The 27,672-nt window shown below is 38.2% G+C and overlaps 1 protein-coding gene across 1 annotated transcript; it reads left to right on the forward strand.

Annotated features, from left to right (window-relative positions):
• Nucleotides 1-6: 6 nt before the first annotated feature.
• Nucleotides 7-17,877, forward strand: TYW3 (tRNA-yW synthesizing protein 3 homolog). Its single transcript, XM_027624031.2, has 6 exons — nt 7-295; nt 3,181-3,261; nt 5,139-5,237; nt 5,456-5,527; nt 8,022-8,155; nt 16,785-17,877. Exons 1-6 carry the CDS (start codon nt 122-124, stop codon nt 17,002-17,004), a joined length of 780 nt encoding a protein of 259 aa, XP_027479832.1. The 5' UTR covers nt 7-121; the 3' UTR covers nt 17,005-17,877.
• Nucleotides 17,878-27,672: the final 9,795 nt, after the last annotated feature.

Raw genomic sequence — 27,672 nt, forward strand, 5'->3', positions numbered from 1 at the left:
CTCCCGAACTCGGGACGAGGAGGAAGTTTGGGCCTTTCCGGCCACCACCCGCTCCAAAATGGCTTCCCCCAGGGAGAGGCGTGGGCTAACGTCAAAGTATAGACTCTAAATCCTTCCTCTCATGGATCATACCGCAGAGTTCAGGAGATGGAAGGCGCAGTGTCTGAGCAAAGCTGACCTCAGCCGGAAGGGCAGTGTGGACGAGGATGTGGTAGAACTTGTGCAGCTCCTGAATGGGCGAGAACCGTACTTCACCACCAGTTCCTGCGCTGGGCGCATCATCCTCCTAGACGGGGTGAGGCCCTATTTGTTTCAGTGCCAGCCCTGTGGTGTGCAACACCGAGAGCCCTGTGCCCACCCAGTGCAACACCCCAATCCAGCTTGTGTTTGTCCTTCTGATGGGTGGTTTCTGCTTTATGAAACTTAAATGTTGAATTAGACCAGTGCTTCTAAAACTTTAATGTGTCTATAAAAGAGCGTCACCAGGTGCTCTTTTATAATACAGATTCTGATTCAGTAATTCTGGGATGGAGCTGATGATACTATGTATTTCTAACAAGCCCCCAAGTGATGGCGAAACTGCTGGCCTGAGAATGCTCTTGAGTTGCAAGGATTAGAGAATATGATTCTGAATACTGGGGGAATTTAAAGACTCCCAGCAGGGCAAGGCGGCTTTTCTCCTCAGCCGCCTTTACCAAATCAACTACTTGACGGAACGTCTCCAGGGTTAAGGCGTTTACTGCCTCCTGGTGGCCCACTCCGTTATTACAGCTCTGGTAATTTTTACATTACGCTGAATATGGGTTAGTCTGAGATAGTGGTCAAGCCCTCAGGCTTTGGAGTAATACTGCTTAGATTCTAAGCTAATTATGGGACCTACTGGCTATATGATTTTAGGAAGGTTATCTAAGCTCAGCCCCTCCCTGTTCTATGAACTGAGGATAATGGAGTATCGGCTTCATAGGGATTTTGCATAGTAGAAATGGGATAATTTGAAACATTTAGCACATGCCTGGCCCATATTAAGTGTGCCATAAAAGTTAGCTGCATGTCAATTTTAACATTAGGATTGAATTCAGAGCATGAAAGACAGCACACTCATAAGCTCATTTTTTAGATCCCTCATTGACTGATAATTTGCTGGTCCCCCAGGTTAGCAGGGCCTGTATATTTTTATATTGCCACCATTGCCTCCTGAGCAGTGGCACTCTAGCTGGACTTACTCTCTCCTACTGCCCTATTTTATCTGGATTTCTGCAGCGTTTTCCTAACAGGTCACTGATCTACCATTCTCTCTACTCCAAACCATGTAACATACAGTTAACAGATTCACCTTCCTAAAGACAACTCTGTGCATGTCACTCATCTATGCCGAAATCTTTTATTACACATTTTTCCAACATCAGAAAATCCAAACCCCTATTCTAGTATACCTTCCGACCCCTCTGCTACTCTGATATTTTCTGCTACTTCTCTTCATGTTTATCTCTTTACTAAAACTGAACTATTTTTCTTTAATAGCTTTTTTAAAAAAAATTTATTTATTTATTTGAGAGGGAGAGAATGAGAGAGAGAGAGCACGAGAGGGAAGAGGGTCAGAGGGAGAAGCAGACTCTCTGCTGAGCAGGGAGCCCGATGCGGGACTCTATCCCGGGACTCCAGGATCATGACCTGAGCCGAAGGCAGTCGCTTAACCAACTGAGCCACCCAGGCGCCCTATTCTCTTTTTCATCTTATATTTACCTGCCTTTGCCTTTGTTTATATTTATTATTCCTGAAATGTTTCCCCCCATCTCTGTATATTTGAGATGTGACTCCCAAAACTCCCCTCTCCCATCTGAACACAAGCATACACACCCACTTGTAAGTAATGACTGCTTCTTCTGAACTGCCTCAGGACTTTTTCAGAACCTCTTTTCATTTTATGTGTATTATTTATTTTCATTTAGTCTTATTTCGGGAAGGATTTGCATCAACTTACAGAAAAGTAATACAAGAAGAAAAATTAAAAGTGGGAAAATCTGGATGAAGGGAATATAGATAAGATGAAGCTAGAGATGGCATTAGTTCCTAAGTATGCCCCTAGATTCTGTAAATTTGCTAGAGGTGAGTCACACATTTCGTTCTAACATTTAGAGCAGGCAACATAAGATCAGATAAATGTCACTGAGGTCATTCAGTGAAAACAAACCAGTTATTTAGGACAGGCACAGCTCTTCCTCTTTCCAAAGCTAGACAGCCAAGTCTCCTGTGAATTCATTGTAAAAATAGTTACTTTGTAGAAGTATAGTGATTTAGACTTAAGTATGGTTTCCTGCATCTTCTTTCCAGCCTCCTTGAGGGTAGAATCTGTTTATATCCAAAGAATCTAAAAGAACTTTACAAATAAACATTTTTTAAGTTAATTAAAAAAAAAAAAAAACTGATGTTAAGGTATTGGCTTCTTGAAGCTTTGACCTTGCAGTCCTAGCTCTGCCCTTTGGGTCTGTATATATAGTCTAATCCCGATGTTATAAATGTATGCCTTTAGAAACTAGAGACATAAGGGTGTGAACAGCCCACCTGTCAGTAAAAAGTAATAGGTCCTGTGTGGGATTGGGACAGTGCTTTTTTACAAAGGAAATTCCAAGTTCTTTTGTTTGCTTTTTTAATGTTGTGCAAGCCAAGGGGCACCTGGGAGGCTCAGTAGGTTGAGCATCCGACTCTTGATTTCAGCTTAGGTCATGATCTCAGGGTTGTGAAGCCTGCTTAAGATTCTCTCTCTCCCTCTCCTTCTGCCCCTTCAACCCCCCGAATCATGCTCTCTCTCCTCTCTCTCCCTCAAAAAAAAAAAAAAAAAAAAAAAATTACAAGCCAAATAAAACAACTAGAGTATAACTCAGGGCTGCTAACGTACAACGCCTTACAATAATCCCTTTTCTCCTGACAAAATTGTGATCATATTTCGGAAAATATTTTTATACCTTAATAAACAATTTATTTTCTTTATATTTCAACTAATTTGGTTTCATTTTTGTTTTGGGTTAACTTTACCCAAAACCTAGTGAATTATTCTCAGTAATACTTAAAATAACCACTTGGAATTATTAATCTTAAGAAAGCTTACAATTATTCTATGCATTGTACTTATTATTTGTGTAAATATTATATGATTAAATTATGTTTATTTTTTAATTTTAGGATATAAATGGTTTTGAGGTTCAAAAGCAAAACCGTTGCTGGCTACTGGTTACACACAAACCTTGTGTAAAGGATGATGTGGTAAGTTTTTATATATAAACTTAGAAATAAACTTTTAATTCAGAATCATATTAAATACATATGAAAAAAATAGAACATTCAAGGTGGATTAATGTGCTTAATTATAAGGACTGAAGATTAAAAAACCTGAGGAGATTCATTATAGTGGCTTTTTTGATTTGGGAAATAAAAGTATAAATATGTATATAAGCATTATTTATTGCTCAACAAAACACATCCTCTTCAACATAGAGAGTTCATGGGTATTGGACACATAGTAGATTGAAAATTTGAATTTCGGGGCGCCTGGGTGGCTCAGTTGGTTAAGCGACTGCCTTCGGCTCAGGTCATGATCCTGGAGTCCCGGGATCGAGTCCCGGGATCGAGTCCCGCATCGGGGTTCCTGCTCAGCAGGGAGTCTGCTTCTCCCTCTGACCCTCTTCCCTCTAGTGCTTTCTATCTCTCATTCTCTCTCTCTCTCTCTCTCAAATAAATAAATAAAATCTTAAAAAAAAAAAAAGAAAATTTGAATTTCAGTTCTACCATTTGATAACTCTGTAACCTGGAATAAATTATACAAGGAGAAGGGAGCTTGGAGAAAGGTACTATCTATATATTACCAACATACTGACATAAATAAGTTATACATTATTTATCTGGATTGCTTCTTATAAGTCTTCCCATCTGTCCTGGGTTATTTAGTTTCAGAAATTAAAAATGTTTAGAAGAGTTCATATAAGTTTGTATTAGTCAGGCACTTTACATTACCTTTCAGGTGCTCAAATGTTGTCTTAGGATGCTCACTCATTCTTCATCTCTTTCTTTGGGTACTGGTTCTTTCTGCATATTGGCCCTTATTCTCTTCTGCTCCAGACAGTCTTTGTAGTAGGAAAAATAGCTGCCAACAGCCCCATTAGAAAAGGACTTCTTCTTGCTAATATCCAGGTATTATTCCCAGAGGAGTCTGAGTCATCCTGCTTGGGTTAGATGTTCTCCCCTTGAGATCAGTTATTTTTGCCAGTAGAATGGAATACTATCCTCGATCAGACCTAGGCACTTGGCATCTCTGAGATTATTATAGCAGGAGTCATGAGTGATAGGGTCATGATTGACAGTCCCATCAGAATCAAATGGTGTGAAAAAGGGAGGATATAGCCCAAGGACACTAGGTGGACAGAAATAACAACCACCTTGTATAAATTCTAGCTCAGACATATATGCGTCTCAAACGTCAATTTAATAACAAAGCATTTAAACAGGACTTTCCTTTTTTTAAGATGTTTTATTTATTTATTTTTGCGAGAGAGAGTGAACGAGCATGTGCACAAGTGGCAGGGAGGGGCAGAGAAGAAGCTGACTCCCTGCTGAGCAGGGAGCCCCATGTGGGGCTGGATCCCAGGACCCCAGGATCATGAACCGAAGGCAGATGCTTAACTGAGCCACCCAGGCTCCCTAAACAGAACTTTCATATCATATTCCTTTTTTTTTTTTTTTTAAAGTAGGCTCTATACCCAACATGGGGCTTGAACTCATGACCTCAGAATCGAGAGTCACATGCTCTACGGACTGATCCAGCCAGACACCCGCATACCGTATTCCTTAGTGAAAATCTGTTACAGAGTTAAATAGAGTAGTAGTTTACTTTCCCAGGTATGGCTGGAAAGAATGACACAGAGGTTTATGGGAGAATTAGAGATCAGGTCTTTTAAAAGAATAAGCAGATTAATCAGTGTTTGGAGGAAGAGGACCAAGAAAGCAGAGTGAAAAGTTATTGCAGAAAAAGGATGCTGGATGATTCTGAATGTTTCTGGGAAAAACTGAAGTTGCATATAGTAAAGGGTCAGCATAGAAAAGGATCATATATTGGTGTCTGATGCTAACATTTCTCATTTATTTAGATGGCAGCTCTGAAGAAAGCAAATGGTGATGCCATTTTGAAATTTGAACCACTCGTTCTTCATGTGCAGTGTCGACAGTTGCAGGATGCACAGATTCTGGTAACATTTTATGATTATACTTGAATTTATAGGTATGTGGGTAGATTTAATTCTAAGCTTTAAATCTACCAAAAAAATAATATGATTTTAGTTTAATTAACGAGTTTTTAAATTTAATTATAGATTTGGGGCTATATGTGTTTCTGCAATTTTTAGAGCTAATCAGATTATTTGATTAGCCAGATTATCAGAATTTAACCAATTTATTTTTTTTACAGCATTCAGTGGCAATAGATTCTGGTTTCAGGAACTCCGGCATAACCGTGGGAAAGAGAGGAAAGACTATGTTGGTAAGATAACTTTTGGCAAAAAGCAATTCTTTGGGCATGAAGTGATTCAGATTATTGAAGAACCTCATTAGACTCCTGTCTTTAGTCTCTCCCTACTCAAATCTTGCCATTCCCTTGCTCAGAAATCTTTAGTACTTTATTTTTTCCTACAAAGTCTAGAGTTCTTAGATTTGCATTTGAGCTCTTATTTTATAGTGTCTTCCTCTACTTACTTTCAACCTGATTCTCTGTGCCCTCCTCATCCTAAATAGTCAAAGCTCACTGTAATCAGCACCATGATACAGTGGAAGGAATCATAGACAGGGGGTCTGAAGTCCTCTACACAGAGACTGGCTGCACCACAGCTGCGCTGTATGAACCTGGGCAAGCTCCTAATCCTTCAGGGTCTCAGTTTTCTTGGCCATATCAGGGGTCCAGCAGACTACGGCCTTGGGACCAGGTCTAGTCCACGGGAGGTCAGATCCCACTACTCCACTTGATAATTCTCGTCTCAGGTTGCTTTTGTGCTGCAATGGCAAAAGTGAGTAGTTATGACAGATACTGTATGGCCACAAAGTGAGAAATATTTATTATCTATCCTTTTACAAAAAAAGTTTGCCAACCCTGGACTAGATGATCTTTAAAGCCCTTTCTAAGCCTCCAGCCTCTCTGAGTCCTTTCCTGGCCGAGTTAACTCCTAGTGATTTTGCCCTCTTCTGATCTTCTGTAGTATTTATTATTTGTAATGGTATGTATTCTTTGCTTTTTAACTATTTCAGGTTTTCTTCCATTCTGGCTTCCTAGACTTTCCTATTTTCTATCTATTTTTAACAAGTTGCCCATTTCCCAAATAGAGATGGCTTACAAAAGAAGACACTTATTAAAAAAACATGCCTAAATAGAAAGTCAAAGCCACGGTACTGGTTTATGTCCCTGTCTCCTTCCCATACACTCCATTTGGTAGCCCAAGCAAGAACAGAACCGTTCACTCACTTTCCATTCCTTTGTCTTCCGTATTCAGTTAGTTACAAGTCCTATCACATCTGCCTCTAATTTCTTATGCCCGACTCCACCTGTCTAAGCCTTCTGTCACTGCCCCTGCTTAAGCCGTCATGATCCCTCCCCTCAGCCTTTACAATGGTCTCCTGACTCATCTTCCTACCATCTTCTCCTTCAGCCCCCCAAACCAATACTATCAGAATCCCCCTTTTAAAAAAGTCAGGGTCGGGCACTTGGGTGGCTCAGATGGTTAAGCGTCTGCCTTCGGCTCAGGTCGTGGTCCCAGGGTCCTGGGATCGAGCCCCACATCGGGCTCCTTGCTCAGTGGGGAGTCTGCTTCTCTCTCTCCCTCTGCCATTCCCTCCACTTGTGCTCTCTGGCTCTATCTCTATGTCAAATAAATAAATAAAATCCTAAAAATAAATAAATAAATAAATAAAATAAATAAAAAAAGTCAGGGTCTCCATATATTTCCCCTGGTATTCAAGGCCCTACCCAAACTATTTTCCATTTACCTTACTTATGCTCATCTCCTTCTACCATACTTATGCTCCAGTGAGATAGAAAACTATTAGCTGTTTCCCAAATGTATCATGCTCTTTCACGTGTCCATGACTATAGATAAGTCATTCTCTGGCCAGAATGTCCCCTGCCCCCATTTTTACATCTGGTGAAATTGCACTTATCCTTAAAATCCTAACTCAAATGCTACCTTTCCCATAAAACCGAGGCCTGGACACGTTCACATGTATGTGTGTGTGTGTCTCTCCTGGCATAGCACCTATGTTGTTTTGTCATTCTTTGTTCACTTATTTATTTCCTGTTTTAAAGTGTGAGCTTTTAAAGGCAGGGATCATATTATATTTATTCTGTGTCTTCATACCTTTCATGGGGCCAAAACACTGTAGATGCTCAGTAAAAGTTCACCGAAAGAATTTTTATTTCTCATGCTAGTTTTTGTTGCCATTCTTAACCTATTTCCACTGTTTGGATTTACTTGGAACACATTGACTGTTTCATCAAGAGGTTTACTAAGATTGGCAACCCTAAAGCATGGAGAAAGCAGCCCCTTTGTGAGATAGAACAGGCATGGTTTATAACCTCACTCTGCTCAAGCAGCACTAAGAGGCTCTTCTGCATCCAGTCCATTTTGATTTTCCCTTGAAGCTTCTGTTGAGATTTCATTTATTTCTTTTCTTTAAATAGCGTATTAAAGCTTTCTAAGCTTTAGTGAGACTGAAACTGTTAAAGTGATTGGATTTTTGGATATTGTCTGCCTTCCCGAAAGACAATATGTAGAATGACTTTCTTAAGAAATAACTTTATGTGATGGGAAAATCTATTTAATCTCATTTGATTCAGTTGTGTTTAGCTAAAGTATATTAAAGCATAAACTTAAATCCTGTAATGGAACCAAATTATGTTTAAACACAGCCCTGACTGGGACTTTTCTTTAGTTATTTTCAGTGTGTCTAGTACGTAAGTTGTTATATCTAAAATTGTTTGTTCCTTGTAGGCTATCCGGAGCACACATGGCTTAGAAGTTCCATTAAGCCATAAGGGAAAACTGATGGTGACTGAGGAATATATTGACTTCCTGTTAAAGATAGCAAATCAAAAAATGGAGGAAAACAAGAAGAGAATTGAAAGGTATGTTAGTTGGATATTTCTATGTTATTCTTATATATCTAGGTCATATTTGAAAATACTGATACACACCGTCTTCAGTTTATACTCCCAACAACTTTTCTTTTTTTTTTTTTTTAAGGATTTTTTATTTTTTATTAGAGAGGGAGAGTACAAGCAGGGGGAGCGGCAGGCAGCAGAGAGACTGACGTGGGGCTTGATCCCAGGACCCTGGAATCATGACCTGGGCCAAAGGCAGCCGCTTAACCGACTGAGCCACCTAGGTGCCCAACTGCTTTTCTATTTGTAGTCTTATCACAGATAATAAAAAAATGATCAAAGTAACGGATGAGAGTAGCCCAGACAGTAAAAGGGTACGAAATGCAGTGTAAAGGGGAAGATACTTGGAGGATAGTGGGACATGACTACCAGCAACAACAGGCATAAAGGGAGAGAAACATAATCCCTCAGGTAAGAGAGCCCAACAGCAATGGGGACCATAACTGATCAAGTTGAAGGCAGCCAGGGAAGAGGTACACACTGCCCCCTGAATGTGATCTACTGGTGATTATCTAGAATCTCCTTTTGAGGAAAGCAACCTGGTTAATTTTTGCCTAATAAATATTTTACATATGTGGCTGATTCTTATGGATTAGATCTAGAATTGCCATAATTGTCCCAGGAGGGATCATGGATCCCAGGATCATGACTATCCCAGGATCATGACTATCAGTTTATATCTTTATACCTTCTCTTCTCCTTAAATTTTATCTCCTGGTAAATAAAACTCTTACATTACTTTCTTTTCAACTTTTTCATAAAAACAGAGTTTTTGACATAAAGAAGTGATGATGCTGCTGTCTTTCTTATATGAAAGGAATGCTTGGATCTGCCATCAGCAAGATGCATCCTTCTGAGTTTGTCAAGGAGTGATGGCCAACTTGTCATTTATAATGTCCTTTCCCCTTCTCCCCACCTCCTTGGCTACCTCACAACGAGTCACTCACTGCCTAAATAATTCTTAAATCATTCTTCTCTCCCCATCTGTACTGTCACTTTCTTTATTCAAGACCACTGCAATATCCTTGTTAGCTGGTCTCATAGTAGAATGTTTCTAGTGTGTCTCTCTGCCGAGCCATTCTCTATTATCACCATCAGAATCCTGTCTGTAAAGTGCAAAGGAGTCCTAGTGTTTTACTTGCCTGCTTAAAATTCTTTAATACCTACAATTTTTTTTTTTAAAGTAGCTAAGGCTACAGGTGCCAATGGTAGCAGTGTATGATGGTGGAAAGAGGAAGAATTTGGTTCCAGAGGCAGAACTGAATTTGAATCCAGGTTCCACCACAACTTACTCAACATTCTTGACTTCATTTTTCTTCCATCTAACTTGGGAGAAATACCTGTCTTAAAGAACAGTTTTAGTATAAATACCATCTGTATAATGACTGGCCCTATCCCTGTCATGTCATGGATTCTCAGGATAGGGTAGCTCTTTTCCTTCTTCGTTGACACATACAGAAAATAAACCTATGATCACATCATTACAAACCATCCAGGCTTTCTTAACCAGGACTCCTCATTTGAACAACAGAATTCACAAAATTATTCAAGGGACTGTTTCTCAGTTCTTGCAACAATGGTATATATCTTCCATTCTAGATACATTGGAGAGAAGTTAACTCATTATAGACAATGGATGGCTTAGGGCATTGGAGCTTAATTTTCTAGTACAACACTGGTTGAAGAAAGCTGAGGGGTTGCCTGGCTACCAGGTGCTTTGAGCAAACATTCTAAATGAAGTGATAATTTCCAGTAAGTAAGTACTGAGGAGCACCCAGCCACTTCACCAAACTACAGAGTTTGAACTACATGTAGGTACTTGTTGGTACTGTTCCATAAGTTTACCACGTTTCTTAGATTGTATTCCAGTGAGGCTCTTTGCTGAAATGTAGGAAGTAACAAATCAGTTTCTCTGTTTCCTTACTTGAATTTCAACAAGATTATAAATATAGCCCAAGAGCAACTAGCTATACACCTGGTGAAGTTAATTGAGCCACGTTCACCAACTATAAAATCAAATTATACTTTAAATCCATTGACTCGAAAATATGTTTGGAGATTATAGTGTGCATGCTGCCATCAAGAGAGCCATGCTCATCATATAAAATCAGTGAAAAATTAAAGAAGGGTAAAAAGTGTCTTAAGATACTGATTAGAAGATTACATGTGAATTCAGAAAGGGGGAACAAATTAGAGAGCTCCTTTGGGAACAGCTGTACATTCAACCAAATGCAGAGAAAAAGTTACCCTTCTGATGTGGAAAAGTGAAAAAATAATAAATACTGGAGGTGATAAGTTCTGCAATCAAACTTTGAGTACTAAAATTTGTTTGTGACAGGACCAAAGGTTCACAATTCAAATAACTATAGTAGAATTTTTAAAAGTCAAGTCCTAATCAGTAACATTTCAGCAATAAGAAATAGTCTAGAAATGTAAAAATCAAAGTTAAGAAGTAAAACATTTTTAATACAAAAAAAGGTTTGTGTGAAACAATTCCCAAGCCCACTTCTTAGTGGAAAGAAGGAGATAATTTTATATATAATGGTTTCCAGCTAAAAAATACAAAGTTTGGAGATCTCTTTACCAAGAGAAAGGCTATCTTTGGACTGTTAAGAGATCGGGACTGACTTGGTCAGAAGAAACTACCATGTGACTATGAGTAGAACAAAATTAGCCATGTTCTTCTCTTCACCAACTGTGTAGTAAGAAAATGCTAAATAAAGAGTAAAAGGGCTGAATACATTGGCATATAATACTGTTGATAAAGCAAATTGGAGAGAAAAGTAAATGAATCTATTTCCAATGGTTGGTTATGTTTTTTAAAACTTTTCTTTTTTATGGTAAAATATATATACCATAAAACTTAACCAATTTTAACTGTACATTTCAATGGCATTGTGTACATTCACATTGTTATGCAGCCACCACTGTCCATCTTCAGAACCTTTTCATCATCCTAAACTGAAACTTTGTAGCTGTTAAACAATAAATCCCCATTCCCCAGACTCCCAGCCCCTGGTAACTACTATTCTATTTTCTGTTACTATGAATTCGATTATTCTAGGTTCCTCACATAAGTGGAATCATATAATATTTGTCCTTTTGTGTCTGGCTTGTTTCACTCAGTATATGGTCTTCAGAGTGTATCCATGTTGTAGCATGTATCACAATTTCATTCCTTTTTAAGGCTAAATAATACTCCACTGTATTTATATGCCACATTTTATTTATCCATCCATTCACTTATCAATGGACATTTGGGATTTTTCCATCTTTAAGCTTTTGTGAATAATGTTGCTATGAACATGTGTGTACAGATGTTTGAGTCCCGCTTCCAGTTCTGTTGGGTGTATACCCAGAAGTAGAATTGCTACATCGTATGGTAGTTCCATGTTTCATTCTTTGAAGGACTGCTGTGCTGCTTTCCACAGGAACTGCACTATTTTATATTCCCACCAGCAATGCACAGGCATTCCTTTTCTCAGCATCCTTGCCAATACTTGTTGTCTCTTGTGGGTTTTTTTGATAGTTGCCCTCCTGACAGGTGTGAGGTGGTATCTCTGTGGGTTTGATTTGCACTTCCCTGATGGTTAATGACATGGAACATTTTTTCATATACCTGTTGGCAGGTATATGAAATTGTTATTACTTTGCTGCTTTCCTTCCTGCTTATGGTGCTCCTCCTTAGCTTCCTTCTGGATTTCACTCACTAGTCTGTCTGTTGGTTAAATATTCTTGTTCTCTACAATGCCGCTCCTGGCCCATTGCTTCAGCTACTTCCCCATGTGTAATGATAGGTCTTCGAAATCTCTCCCAGGTCCTGAACCTAGATATCCAATAACCGCTGGAATGTATCTAACTAGAATACCCCGTCAGCCTTTCCTGATTAACTTTCTTGTCCTAGTCTCAACCCCATAATCATTTCCTTGGTTCAGATTCTTCTTCTTATTTACCAGTATTGGTACAGTTAATTCCTCAATGCAAAACAGAAATATGAACCACATTGAAACATTAATTAATTGCATGTATGTCCTTTTTTCCACTACAATGTGGTCACATTGAAAATAGGACTGAGTTCTCCCTGCCACCAACCATACACATACACGCTTTAACTATTTTTTATCCCAAAACCTAAGATAGTGTCCAGCTCATAGTAGAAAACCAGTACATGTTTATTGAATTAATAATAAACACTAAAGGAACTTAAAAGTTAACCCATTAAATTGAGTTCCCCAAAGGCAATGACAGTTTCTTATTTATCATTTTCTGAGTGTCTGGTGTGAGAATAGTAGTTAATAAATGTTTGCTAAATTTGCTAACTGACTTTTTCCATCACTAGTGCTACTTACAAGGCTTCAAAGCCTTAGATGATTATTCTAGAAGATGTATAAGATGGCTTAGAGATAAGAGTGAGCGGTGTAGGCTCTTGCTGTATACTCAAGGTGAGAAGTAACAGGAGCTTGAGTAGCAAGATGAACGGGAGTGATAGTGCAGAATGTAAACAGAACGTGGTGACAGACTAGAAATGGGGGTAGAAAGGAGGAGGAGGCAAGGATAACAGATGCCTTAGACTCCTCAGCGTTGCTAGTCTTACTTTTAAAACAGAACTAAAACAGGTGAATAATAACTCGCACATTTCCCCATTACTTAAGATCAAAGAAGCAAATAATATAAAGTGAAAACACATAACTTTATTTTTGCATAGTTACCCCTTGGATATTCGGTTCCCTCATTTTTTTCCTCTCCCATACCTAGCCAACTTCCGTCCGTCCTTGCAATTCAGCCCCGGCATTGGGTTTTTTTCCAAAGAGCATTTCATGATCTCACTTGAAGCAGGGTACCCCCCCCATGCTCCCCGTTCCTCTTGTCTTCTTCATGGCATGCTGAATGTGTCTTTACAGTTCTGCTGCTCCCATTAAACTCTGAGCTCCTTGAGAGCACAACCGGGTTCTTTACCTCTCTTTCCAGAGCCTGGCATGGGCTCCATCACATACCTGTTTTTTAATAAAAATGCTAGAGTTTAATCAAGTTAAAATCTAAATACATATCCATGAAAATAGCCTTATTTGTTATTTGTGAATAATGGAACCCTAAAAGGGTATGAAATTGTGGCTAGATTTCATTAATTTTATGTTCCTATTTCAGAAGTCAGAGAAATATCAAGTGGTCCTCTAACTGACCTGAAACACAAGAATTCATTTTCCTAGAGCGGGTCTGAAAAGTTCTGTCACGAAGAGAGCTAAGTACAAGTTGCCCCGTGGCATGATCATCTTGACTGCAGAAGTAGAGAAACTGAAGACAGTTTGATTTTCTTTGGGGGTGGGGAAGGCAATTGCCTGTGCATACATTTCAGAAGATAAAATATCTTCTGAGTTCTTTTTGTTGCCTGTGAGAACGGAGAAAATTGCACTTTGAGAATTGGGCTTCAGAGTGCTATATAAAGGGGCATCTTATGAGGGGAGAGCATGTGATTGCAAAACAAATTTCTGACTTATTGAGAAAGATAGTTTCCCAAAGAACTTTTTAAAAATTCCCTTTGAAAAACAAAAGGAAAAAGTATTTGAAGTATTTGTTCTTGGCTTTCAGACAACAGGGTCTTTGTTGCATTTTACCAGTTGTTTTTGGTACCCCAAGGTTGTAGCTGTGAATTCTTAGGTCCTTTAACGGAAGATTAAAGTAAGGCACCTGTTCCTCTTTAATTACTTTTTTTATATGATTGACAAGATATTTTTTCTCAAGCTATTAATTCTCTATGATCATAAGAGAGCAATTTAATCTTATCTTTAATTTTCTAGGAATAAAGTATAATCCAGAAAAAAGACTTCTGACCTGATTCTGAAGTTCAGGGTTGGGTGGAGAATGGTAGAAAATGGAGTTGCACATCACGATAGCCTCTTATGATCAGATAGGGGTGATTCACACCACTTGGTGGCATGAAGTTTTGGACTTATAAGTTTTAGATAAAATGAGTCATTCTACTGGGTCATTTTGTTAAGCTATTCTAAATAGGCAGGGTGAAAGATGAGAAGAAAACCAGTCATTAAAGTCATCAGGGATGACGGTAGGACCTGGAGAAAGATCATGCCAAGTGTAGAAGTTTTCATGAATGTAAGAGACTGAACGAAATATTGGTAGGTGGCATGAGGGGCAGATGAAAGAGTTTAGTCTGGTAAAGTGTTGATGAGCCAGTTCAGTTCTGACCTCATCCAAACTGTTAGGTGGGATATAGAAAGAGTAGGCATCTCCACTTGAGAGAAATGCAGAGCAGATGGTGTCTTTGTGGGGGAACCAGGTTTCAATTAAGTAAAGATATAGGGGTGCATTAAATTAAAAGGTTGTTACCACGGAATAGGGTCTAAAAAATTATACATCAGTATTTTTCAAAGCCTTTTGCTGTACCTCCTACTATACTGCTTTTCCTTGTACTGTACCTCGTCTTTGAGATGGATTTATTCACCGAAGAAATATCTGTTCAGCACCTATTTGCCAAGCGTAGTGCTGGATATCAAGGTATACCTAAGTGGTGAGTACATAAGTTCTTAAAATATGGACAGGATATGTAGTAATCGTGTTAGGTATGTATTAGAATTGTGTGGAATATTTGGAAACAGGTGAATATCTTTGGTTTTTTAGGGCAGTTTTAGAGCCTTTACAAGTAGAACTTAGCCTATTCACTGAATTAAAGAAAGAAGAAAATTGGTCCAAATAACAATCTATTCCATAGGTGCCAAAAATTCCCTGTCACACTTTGCCATTATAATAGAATATAAAAGCATGATGAGATCCCCACAATGGCAAGGGAGGTCTCAGCTTCCAGATTCCTCTACCTGGGGACCTAGGGTAACACGTCCATATTCACCTTTTTGTTCAGTGGTTATTTATTCACTTATTTTTTACTGAGTGTGCCAGCATTGTATTACATGCTAAGAATGTAACAGAAAACCATATAGATGGGGTCCTTGGTCTCATAGAATTTATATTCTATAAAAATTCTCTCATATTGAGAACTTACTTTGTGCCAGGCACTGCGCTAGGTACTTACATATATCACCTGTAACCTTCTGACAACGCAGCTCAGTACAGGATGATGTCCGGTTTGATAAATGAGGAAATCGAGACTCAGTAAGGTTGAAATTAGCCTACCTTTAGCTTTCCCAGTGGAAGGCATTTGAAGCGCATGTGATACCCCATGCCACCTCGCTGCCCTCCCACATAGGCTGAAGGCTGCTGTGTCAGGCAGAGGATTGTATTAGGTGTTAACATGGGAGTAGAAAAGACATGAAGACCAATTTTCGGGGAGCTAACAGTTTGTTGTACCACAAAATTAACACTAAAACTAAAGTAGAAAAATGAGGAAAGGAAAAGAGTAATTTACACTTAAGAAATCAAGATAGCTAATGAACACATGAAAAACAATTTCACTGGCAAACAAAAAATGTTAATTAAAATAATAAGATACCATTGTCACCTATCAAAGTAAAGTATGTTTTTTGATGGTAATAGTCAATGTATGGGTGAAGTGATCTTTCAAGTACTGCTATTAGAAGCATGTTTTTTTGAACATCTATTCTGGAAAACAGGTGGTATTTATCAAGAGCTTTACAATGTTTATATCCTTTAGCCAGGTAATTACATTTCTAGCGATCTGTCCTAAAAAAGTAGCTAGAAACTCAGAGCACATTATTTTTTAAAAATGTTTGTCACACTGTTTGTATTAGAGAAAGTTTGAAAATAAATTAAGGCCAACCTAGATGACATAATATTACACTACCATTAAAAAGTGTTATTTTGTAGTTTATTTGATGATATAGAAAATGTTTTCAATAAATATTAAATTTGATAAAACAATGTAAAACTATATATAATAATTTTGTAAAAGATAGTAGGCATTTGGGTGCATGTATAAATTATATTAATTCAGAATACATTAATTAACTGGAAAGAATAAAAATATTGAGAGGTGGGCGCCTGGGTGGCTCAGTCGTTACGCGTCTGCCTTCGGCTCAGGTCATGATCCCAGGGTCCTGGGATCGAGTCCTGCATCGGGCTCCCCACTCCACGGGAAGCCTGCTTCTCCCTCTCCCACTCCCCCTGCTTGTGTTTCCTCTCTCGCTGTCTCTCTCTGTCAAATAAATAAAATCTCAAAAAAAAGAAAAAGAAATTCATCTAAAAAAAAAACTATTGAGAGGTTATTTCTAGGTAGTTCTGTAGAGGTAGTCTATATTTGTAACCTCATATATTTGCCAAATTCTCTAAAGTGAGATTTTATTACATTTATGATTTTTTATAAAGAAAAATAATTTCTCTTCTGTTTTTACCTTTCTTGTTTGACTCCTACATCTGGAATAGTAGTTGAGGTAGAATACAGGTTGTCAGGAGATGTTTCCAACTCAATTTTCAGGAGTGTGCTTGAAGAACTGAAAACACACTTCCTAATTAAATGATCTTATAAAAGCAAGAAGCCTATTATTTCTCTGCTTCATTTTATATTTTAAGGTTACTATGGAACATTATCAAATTTATAAGTTCTAGATGTATTTCAGCCATTCTGTTTGAGAACACAGATATAACAGTAGTACTTATTTCTTTACAGGCTTTATAACTGCCTACAGCATGCTTTGGAAAAAGAAAACATTACTAACGCACGTCCCAAAGAGAAAATCAAAGACAAAAATAAATCATCGTATACTCGTAAGAAGAAAAGAAACCCAGAAGAAGCACACAGCAAATGTTTTACTGAAGAAAATGTTAAAGAATGTGAAAATGATGATGACCTAGGAATCAGTGTTACTATCTTCCCTGAAGATTACTAAGATTCAGTCTTGGTAGAATAATGTTTCTAATAGATAATACAAAGCTGCTCTTTACAAGAGTATTTTAGTTTCTTGAGTATATGAGCCATTCAGAAAAGCAAGATTTATTCTTTCTCTATATTTGAGAGAAATCTTTAGCTTTTTAAAATAGCTCTGTATAATATTTGCTTATTAAATACCATCTGTTTTAGTCACATAGTGATTCATTGCAAAATTAAAATTGACTTTTTAATGCCTCTCTTTTTTAAGTTTCAATTTCTACTTCTGCAAAACGGAATTATAATACTCTTTCAAGAGAACCTTAACACTGGGAATGTTTGAGTAAAAATCGTCACAACATTTTACTTCTTTTTTAACTTTGAAATCTCCAGCCTTTAAAGGGGAATGAGCTTGCTTCTTGTTGCCATGAAGTCCAATAACAAGTCCTTCCCTTTCTTTTGACTTTGTGGAGAAAACAACTGATACGCTTTTTGTTCAGGACAAAATACCTGAACCCTTTCTTCCCATTATTTCTCACAAACCAGAGCCTGCCACTGGCATGGTCTCTGCCACACGGGTGGGCCTGGTTTTTCACTAAACCTGGTCAAAAATGATCATTTAAGACCTAGGAATCCTTATAGAATCCTCATATACTATTTTGGAAAGTTTCAAGGAATCACAAGACTTGGGTCCGAGTTCTGGCTGCTACCCAGAAGCTGGAGTGGTCCTTGAGCAAATCATTGAGTTTCCAAGGCCTTCCAGTTCCTCTTCTACATAATAGTTCTGACACCTGCTGTATTTACACAACAGGAGTACTGACAGCTTCACATCAAATAAAAATAAAGTTATTAATAGACTTTTGCATATGTGTTACTGCTCATCTCTCATTTATTTTCATTATAAAATGATGCTTTCATACTGTATCTTCAGAAAGTATCAAATCATTAAAGTTATATTTAAAAAGAAATTATTTGTTAGCCCTAGAACTAATAAATGCTAGGATAAAATCAGAATGCCAAGAAAAAATTATATAAGATAATAAACATTGAGTTCTGATTTTGGCATTTCCTAATATTTTTATAAGTTGTCTAAGCTTTTATGTAAATTATGGTTAAATTTGCATCCCACATGCTTGCCTTCTGTCATATCATTTTGCACTCGCCTTTTTAAAATAGATGGACTTCAAAAACATCTATTATCCTCTAAATAAATTCATCAGGGATGATGTCCAAGGAGTTTTAAAGTTCTTGAGATTTATCTTCGCTCCCTTTTTCTATCATATCTCTGAACTGCTCCCTATTAGGCCTTTATAAGAAGATTCTAATATTTACTTTCCTAATTTAGCATCCCCACAACATTTAGGAAGTCTTCCAACACGGTCTTCTCCATTGGTCCAGAAAGAAGCTCCTTTGAGTCCTCAATCCCTCTGCCACCTGCAGCATTTGGTGCTGTCAATCACCTTGCGCCCATGGGCATCCTGAATGCTTTCTTCTGAATTGCCCTGATTGTGGCGAATCCTCAAGTCTTTTGCTCTCAAACCTTTTAACAGTTTTCAACATTCATTGTGCCTTGGAATCATCTTTAGAACTTTGGAAAAATACAGAAAGGATCTGAGACTCTCCAGGGAGGGACAGTAAGCATGTGTGTGTTTTTTTTTTTAAAGCTACCAAATTCTTCTCTAATTGTAAACCAAAGGGCAATAACGTGTAGGCATTCCCGTATTTCTGTCTTTGGTTTTCTTGCATTTTTCTCTCCATCCCAGCCATCTCACCCATTTCAGCAGCTCTAACCTCTGAGACAACAACTCCCATCTCCTGCCCCGACCTGCCTGTCTGCTAAGCTCCAGCTAACTGCGGGGCTTCTCCAGTACAGCTATTCCTTCTTAAGATCTCTTGTAACACGGTCTTCTGGTTCCTTGGCTAGAGAGAGCAGACGTTTACTGGGACTTTTTTTGGTCTGAGCCCACTGGCATTTCTGTTTTTTTTTTTTTTTTCCAGTTCCCCGTCCAGCATATGTGAGGTCAGAAGAAACCCCAGAGAACCTACCACTGTGTTGTTCTTTAGGTCCCGAGATGCCTAGCCTGTCCACCTTCCCCTCTTCACTTTCAGTCTTCTTATGTTTACTTTATATATAATGTCCAGAGTTTTTACTGGTACTTAGTGGAAGGAATGGGAAAAAGCATCTCTACTCCATCTTCCAGAATCCGAAGTCTAATGTATTTTTTAAATTATTGGTAACATCACCTTGTTGGGATATTGTTGACACCTTTGGAACCTATCCCAAAGCCACAGTTCCCTTTATTTAGTGCTGTGCCTCATCTTCCAGCTCCTATGCTTTGTTGCTCTTGCTTTAGGCTTCTGGAGCCTCTCCACTCTAAAAGAAAGAACGAGCCTGGAAGTCTGTTTCCTGTCCACCTCCCACCCTGCTGCCACATGAACACCCACTGACTCGCAGCCAGTAAGGACAAGTGCAGAGCTTCAAAAGGCAGCTCTGCTGCACAGACATGGGATAAACTTGGACATGCAATTGCCATTTAAGCTCCCAGCAGTGTCAGACTGAAGCTGGGACTTCACCTGACTCCTATCATGTTTTTCCCATTTCCTTACCCGTTTCTCCTAGGAGCGCCTGCTTAATAAATCCGTTGGACTAGAATGGTGTCTTCTGCAAGAACCTAACCTATGACAGGTATTGAGATTACTTTAGATCTATTTTTTTAAAGTGATGACATACATTTAATATAAAGAGTTGATGTTTTATATGTTAGAAATTATATCATTGGTAGTGATTAAAACTTATGATATAAACATGATGCAAATAAACTTATGATGTTAAGTACATAGTGTTAAAACTAATTTGGGTGAGTATCTGACCAACAATTTTTGAAGATCACTTCTTTTTTAAAAAAAATATTTTATTTATTTGAGAGAGAGGGAGTGAGCAGGAGAAAGGCAGAGATGGAGGGAGAGGGAAAAAATCTTAAGCAAACTCTGTGCTCAGCGCAGAGCCTGATGCAGGGCAGGACTGGATCTCACCACCCTGAGACTGTGACCTGAGCCAAAACCAAGAGTTGGATGCCATCCAGGCACCCCAAGGATCATTTCTAGAATACATACTGTTGTAAGAACCTAGAGACAGGAAGAATTGATTCCAGGTGAGGGAGTACTAGAAATCCAATTCAAGAGGATGCCAACAAGTTCACCTCACTGAAAAAAAATCCAAGAAATACTCTTGCAGACAGAAAGAATGTGTAATGTAATTGAGGCATCAAAGAGCTTGGTATATTCAGTGATGGTGAATATTCCAGAAAAGCTGAAATGCAATATATGGTATGAAACGAGTCAAGGTGGTTGAAGCCCAATTGTGAAGGGCCTTCCAGTCCACCATGGACACAGACCAGTGTTGCCTAGACATGACTATGCATCGGAAATTCCCAGGCTAGCAGTGTTTTGGAGGGCTGCTTTTTGGAACACTTGTTCCCAGACTTTACTCGAGACCTTTCCAGCCAGAATCTTCAATCTGGGGTCTAGGACTCTATTTTTTTAAACCCATTCAAGTGATCATGATAAAATTGGTGCAATGCTTTTAGAATCCACTGGTAACAGACTTAATTCTGAAGGCACTGGAGAAAAATTAAACATTTTTTTAATGAAAAAACGTAACATGATCAGATGTTGCAATATACCTATGTCACAGATTTTGTGTATACACATTATAGGAAGGTAAGGAGGAGGTTCTAAGATATTAAGTCACTGTCTTTATCCTTAGATCTAAAGCCATGAGGAATGAAAATATGTACAGCTGTGCCCTTTGAACTCTGTTCAACTCCAGGAGGGGACATCCCCACAGATGGCAGTATGAATGGCACCCCTTAAAAAGTGTGCGGTGCACATTATCTACTAACATACACAGCAGTCCTGCCAAAGGGGAATTTGGGCAGGAAAGAAGTCTTATGGTCTCAGAATGTCTGGAACATTTCTTCTAATTTAATGAATAAAATGTGGAAATATCTGCTAGCAGGTAGATGAAAAGAGAAGAGAAACAATTAAAAAACAAACCCTAAAATAAGAACTGTAGGAAAAGGGGGGTTGGGGTGGAGGAGGGGGAGAAACGGGGAGAGGTATCCTGTGGTGGAATGATTCTGCATCCTGTTGTTTAAAAATATCTCTAAAGAACTCATAATCCATTGGTTTTCATAATCCTTCACTCATTTAAACGGAGCCCATAGGGACATATATATCCCCAAATTTTATAAACTGAGCATATGCATAGAATCAGAAAGAGAGGGGATGCCTCCTAATCCCTTTATCGAAGGTAACAGAACTATCCTGGACCTCTTAGATTAGTAGAGGAGAGAGTCCAGGTGCTGGCCATAAACTCGAAAGGACATTGAATCCCACTCACTCCTTAGCGTGGTATATTATTTTATATTCAATTCACGTGCCCGATCAAGAATATTAGTAACTGCAGCAGGGCAATTAGTAATAATTCAATATGCGGGTTGTCTTTGTTGTTGATCCAACCAAAATGAAGGGAATTCTTTCTCTTCCCCCAGGATGGAGGCACACATTTATTCCTAACACCTGGATTCATTTTTCCCTATAGTCTACAACTATTTGTTCTAAAAGAGAAAAAAAAAAGATTGTTAAGTTTACTGAGAAATAGGAAGGGAAATTTAAAAATGTGCTTTTATTTTTAATATTCGAGGCCAGAGGTCATAAACTAGTGGTTGCAAGTATGGCCAAACAGATGTGTTTTGGCCTACACAGAATATATTTTTTCCTCACTGAGCCAATATTTTAAAACATGATGAGGTTTTTGAAGTACATCTCTAGTTTTTCTTTAAAAATTGGAAAATCGGACTCTACTGGGCCAGTGACAACTCTTTAGCGGAGGTAAGGTCTGGCTGCACCAAGCCTTTCTGCTCACCACAGTTGCAGCCCCTCCGCTGGCTCCCTGACTCACCACCAGCTGCAATCTTTCCCACTTCAGGGCTTGTACCTGTGGGCACCAGCATTGGTCACCACTGGGTGGAACTTCAGGGAGAATTAACCTACACAATGATGTTAGTTATGACATTACACAATAAACAAGAGATCAGAGCAGGACTGGCTACATAATTTGCAGAGGAGAGTGCAAAAATGAAGATGGGGAGAGGAGACCTTGTTGAAAAATGTTCAATGACAAAATGGCAACAACAGAGCATAAAGTCAAGTGCAGGATACTTCCAAGCATGGGGCCCCATGCAGTTGCACAGGTTGGAGACCCATGAGGCTGGCCCTAGGTTGGAGTCTTGGTGTTTCTGGAGTTGAAGACGGGAATGAGTGTCAGGGTGTTTAGCCCGCCTCCCCCCATTAGGAAAGGGTCAGAGTGCTACAGATTGTGGGATGGGCCTGGTCGAGGTGCTGGCTTTCACACAACACCCCTGAGGTGGCTGGACCATGGGCAGCCATTTGGGAGCATACCAGGACTGAATACTCATCACTGATGTTTTGAAAGGCAAGGCAAAAGGCTCAGTGGCTGAACTCAGATCAAGTGAAATGGAGCCTTTTCCAGAGCCACCTGACTTCAAAGGCAAAGGTGGCCAGGAGCTCCATGTTCTGAAAGCAAAGGCTTTCCCCATTTTGCCAGGAGCTGTGGAAGCTCATGGGTGAAGTGGTGAAGAACCTTGAGAACTGGTTGGTGTCATCCTTCTGTGGGTGGCCCCCGAATGGCTTGAATCTGGTTTGGGGAGGGGGAGTAAATCTAACACAGCCGTATAGGGTGTGTATTAAGGGATATCAGTTTGGTTAGGATTTTTGGCCTTTAAAAATGGGCTCTGACCCTCAAGCCTCTCTCTTTTCCCTACTGTACTATGCTCCTCTCAACATGCAGGTTTCTTTTAGTGCAAAAGAATTATAATACCCATAAATGCTTATGTTCTTAAACTCAACCATTTAATGTACTGGGTTTTTATGTATTTGATTCTTGCTGAGACTTTATCTCTCAGCCATTTTTCTTTTTGCCTTCAAAATGGTTTGAACTTTAATTTTAACTCATTGCACGTGTACTTATTTACTTATTTTACTTATTATTTTTAATTAATTTATTTCAATACATTTTATTTGTTTGGAGCATCTTTAGGTTTACAGAAAAATCAAGAAGAAAGTACAGGGGTGCCTGGGTGGCTCAGTTGGTTAAGGGACCGACTCTTGGTTTCTGCTCAGGTGATGATCTCAGGGTCGTGAGATCGAGCCCCTGGTCGGGCTCTGAGCTCATTGTGGATCTGGATTCTGTTTGGATGTTCTCTCCCTTTGCCCCTTCCCTCCCTCATCCTTGCGTACCCTCTCTCTCAAATAAAGAAATAAATCATTAAAAAATAAAAAACAAGAAAGTACAGAGAGTTGTCATACGCTTCCCTTCCTCTCTGCCCCCCACCTCGGTTTCCCATTTGTAACATCTTACATCAGTGTTGTGCTTTTGCTACAAGTGATATGCCAATATTGATGCAGTACTATTATCTGAAGTCCATAGTTTACTCCTCTCCTCATCTCTGGTCTCTCCTTCTGAAACTATTAGTCATATACTGGGCCGACTTTATCTATTCTCCATGTTTTTCCATCCACCCCTCCCCTCCATCTCTTTATGTTTATGCACTTTATTCTGTGTCACTTACTCAGATTATCTGCCAGCAACCTCATTCTCATTTCAACTCTGTCTAGCTAGCCTGTTGAGTTTTACATTTCAAAGGCTGTATTTTATTTCTAGAAGTTCTGTTTGATTCCTTTCCAAGTCGATGGCAGATTATTTAACGTTTCCAGAAGTTTATTTCCCTTTCCATATACCCTTTTCCAGATATTTTTGTCGAATTTATTAACACAAAGTTTCCTACGTCTGTATATCATAGAAATGACCTATTTTCTTTAGCTATACCAATGATAATTAAAAAGAAACTCTTTCTTCCAAATATAAGTCTTTCAAGAGGAAAGTGAAATCTTCCTCAATGATCAAATTGTTTACTTACCATTCATACGTGTATACAACAATTGCACCATAGTTACTTAACAAATATGTAAGGAGTACCTAACAATGTGTCAGTCACATAGAGACAAGACAAAGCCCCTTCCCTGGCAGAGCTTCCCATCTCATAACATTACTAAGGACCGTACTGTGGACACCATCACAGAGTTGCCTAGGATCTTCTGTGCTCTTTAGAGTCTACTCATCAATCCAAGCCCAGTTCAAATGTTGCCTCTTCTCAGAAGTTTTCCTGATAGCCCACTTCAGAATTAACTTCTTCCATTTCTGTTTTCCCATAGCACTTTCCGATCGTTATACTTCCATAGCACTTTGTTTACATCTCTAGAATCAAACATATTAAGGAGTAGCTTGATACATCCACCAACATCACCCTATTAAACTTTGACAACTTGAGGGAGAAAGGTATATTTCTATCATTTTTGTATCTCTGATGCCTTGCCCATTACTGGTTTCTAACAGGCACTTTACTTTTTTTTTTTTAAGATTTTATTCATTTATTTGAGAGTGAGTGAGTGAGCAAGAGAGAGGGAGAGCACACGAGCTGGGGCAGAGGGAGAGGGACAAGCAGACTCGGAGAGGAGCAGGGAGCCCGACGCTGGGCTGGATCCCAGGACCCTGGGATCGCGACCTGAACAGTAGGCAGATGCTAAACCAACTGAGCCACCCAGGCGTCCCTTTAACAAGAATTTTCTAAACTATTTCAATTTATAAACACACTGTATGTGTAAGAGTTCAGAGCATTATCTATTACTTTACAGACAGATGACAAATTCCTTATCAAATCCAATTACTATACATTTCTTGGAAAAATCTTTATATGATTGATAAAATCAAGGGGCTGGGGTGAAAAAAATAAGCTTAGAGGACACTGTGTGCATAATATTGTTTTATATATGATAAGATACCCAAATTTCCAGATCCAGCATTCCAAGATTCCAAGATACATCTTGTGACTAAAGGTCATAGGTCCTGTCTCTGTTTATAGAAAGCCTTTTGAAAACTTTTTATTGTGACATAATTTCAAATATACAGAAAAGTTATGCTAGTATAAAGAACTTCTGAATATACTTTACCCAGATTGATTACTCCATCTCCCTTTGGTTCTCTCTCTTTTTATGCATATGGGTATATATACATACATACCCATAAATATAAACATTTTTTCTGAACCATTCGAGGGTAAATCGAAGATACCATGCTTCATTATCCTTAAATACTTCAATATATATTTCCTTAGAATAAGGACAGTCTTATATAATCTCAACACAAATATAAAAATCAGGAAATCTGAAATTTATACAACCTAATTATATAATCTACAAATTGTATTCAAATTTCATCAATTGTCTCATTGATATGCTTTTTAGTAATTCGTTTTTCTGACCCAGAATCCAATTTAGGAACTTAAATTGCATTTAGTTTCTGTATTTCTTTAGACTCTTTTAATCATTAACTGTTAGCAAGTCTTTGTTTTTCATAACACTGACATGTTTGAGAAATACATGAAGAGGATTTTAAAAATAGCTATCAGTTTATATTTTTCTCATATTTATTCACAATTAGATTCAGGTTATGCATTTTTGGCAAGAAAACTACATAATGAGGAATTCTAGTCAATGTATAATTTTAGGAGGCATGTGACTTCAGGTTCTCTTATTGGTGACGTTAACTTTGGTTAATGTGGTGTCTGCCAGATTTCTCCATTCTTAAGGTAATATTTTTTCCTTTTATATTTAATAAGAAATTTGTAGGACGCTATACTTTAAGAGTATGTAAACGACCTGTTCTTCATCAAACTTTCACCTGTAGTTTTAGCATAACTCTTGTTTGAATCAGTTATTACCATGATGATTGCAAAAGGGTAATTCACCATTCCTTTATTCCTTCTACATTTACTAGTTGGCATTCTACTTCAAGAGAAAGTTTCCTCCTCACTGTGTGTGTGTGTGTGTGTGTGTGTGTGTGTGTGTGTGTGTATGTGTGAGAGAGAGAGAGAGAGAGAGAGAGAGATGGATTCAAATATTATTTTATTCAATGGATTACAATCTGTTGCTATCATTCTTTATTGCCCCAGATGTGAACAGTGGGAGTCACTTCAAGTTGGCTCCTGTGTTCTTTCCACATGTTCCCATCAGGTTTTAAACATTTCCTTATTATTTTTCACAGGAAGATGTTCTAGGTTCATTGTGTGCTGCCACAGAATCATAGAATCAGCTGAAAAGCCCCAGTTCCTTGACATTTAGCAATTATGTTCTGAACACTAGGTGTGCTCATGACAGCAAGTTAAAAAAAAAAAAAACACATATAATTATGGAATGATTCATCAGTGTATAATAATCAGTAAGTGATCATTATTCAAAGGCTGGATCTTGTAGTTTACAGAATCCATGAGATGTATGGACAGAAATGACATCTCAGACTCTATACTAAGTTTATTTCCTGTAATGTAGCAGTGGGAATGTTCACAGTAATACACAGAAATGCTGTCGCATTATATTCATTTAATGAATTCCTTTGTTCCTCAGTTTTTCATGACTTATTTCATGACTATTTTCCAGGGTATGGTAAGACTTAAATAAACTATTTTTAATTCCTTGCGTAAAGAAAGCACTGTGCAGAAATCAAGAAATTCTGGCTAATTTCATTTCTCTAAACAATTGCCAATAACTTACCTCCTGTTAATCTTGTGGCTAATGTGTACTTATGCTTTGAAACGAGGCAAAAGAGAATTAATTATTAAGTCCCATGAACTAGCCAGTGTTTCCCACAGCATCAGGCATATTGTCAAATTGAAGTTTAATTCATCAGTTCTATAAAGGGGAGGGTGAAGAAAGAAAAAGAAACAGACCGCCCAAACACATTGTCTAGAATTTTTACAAGCAGCCACCAGGTGGCAGAACACTACACACAGTAGACTCAGCAGAGCTGCCTGAGCCTCGTTCAAAACAAATTGTGGGCTTGGGTTTGTTTTCTTTTCTTTATAAAACCAATTCCAGAATATTTTGATGTTTTTATTTTTAAGAAAAAGTAACATAAGAAAAAATGACTCTTCCACTTATTCTTCTAAAAATGAAATCATGTAATGCCAAATGATATTTGGTATCTTAATAAAAAAGCCATATTCTCCAAAGTTTTCACCTTTGCTATTCCAGTATGCCATTAAAATGATGTCTATGGCTTAAAAGGAAAGAAATGTTGGGAACAAGTTTTACTTCAAATTTTTAGTTGGCTTGAATCTAAAATCTACGGGGTTAGAATTGTAAGATCATCTTCATAACTTTAAATATTTTTCACACACACGTAAGTAAAATGTATGTGTAAAGAGCTAACAATCAACATCATTTTGTACAAATTCAAAAGATGGATCTATATATTTATAGATGACGCTATATAGGCCTCAAAGAAAATTCCTGTGTCTCTCTGTATATTTGTATTAAGTCTACAGTTATCCTAGAGAAAGAGTGAGTAATTATAATTGCATTTATTTGGATTATAGATTTCCAAGTCAAATTTTTTTCTTTAGTCTTTTTAATGTTACTATTCCTCATGTGGTCCTGTCTATTCTTTATGTTAAATGTAAGTTCAACACCTAGACAGCAATTAGTTACAAAATTTAAATATACAATCACCAAGTCTATAAATAGTCCATTGCTATTGGTTTAAAAGAATCAT

This window comes from Zalophus californianus, chromosome 4 (assembly GCF_009762305.2).
Source record: "Zalophus californianus isolate mZalCal1 chromosome 4, mZalCal1.pri.v2, whole genome shotgun sequence".
NCBI classification, from domain to species: domain Eukaryota; kingdom Metazoa; phylum Chordata; class Mammalia; order Carnivora; family Otariidae; genus Zalophus; species Zalophus californianus.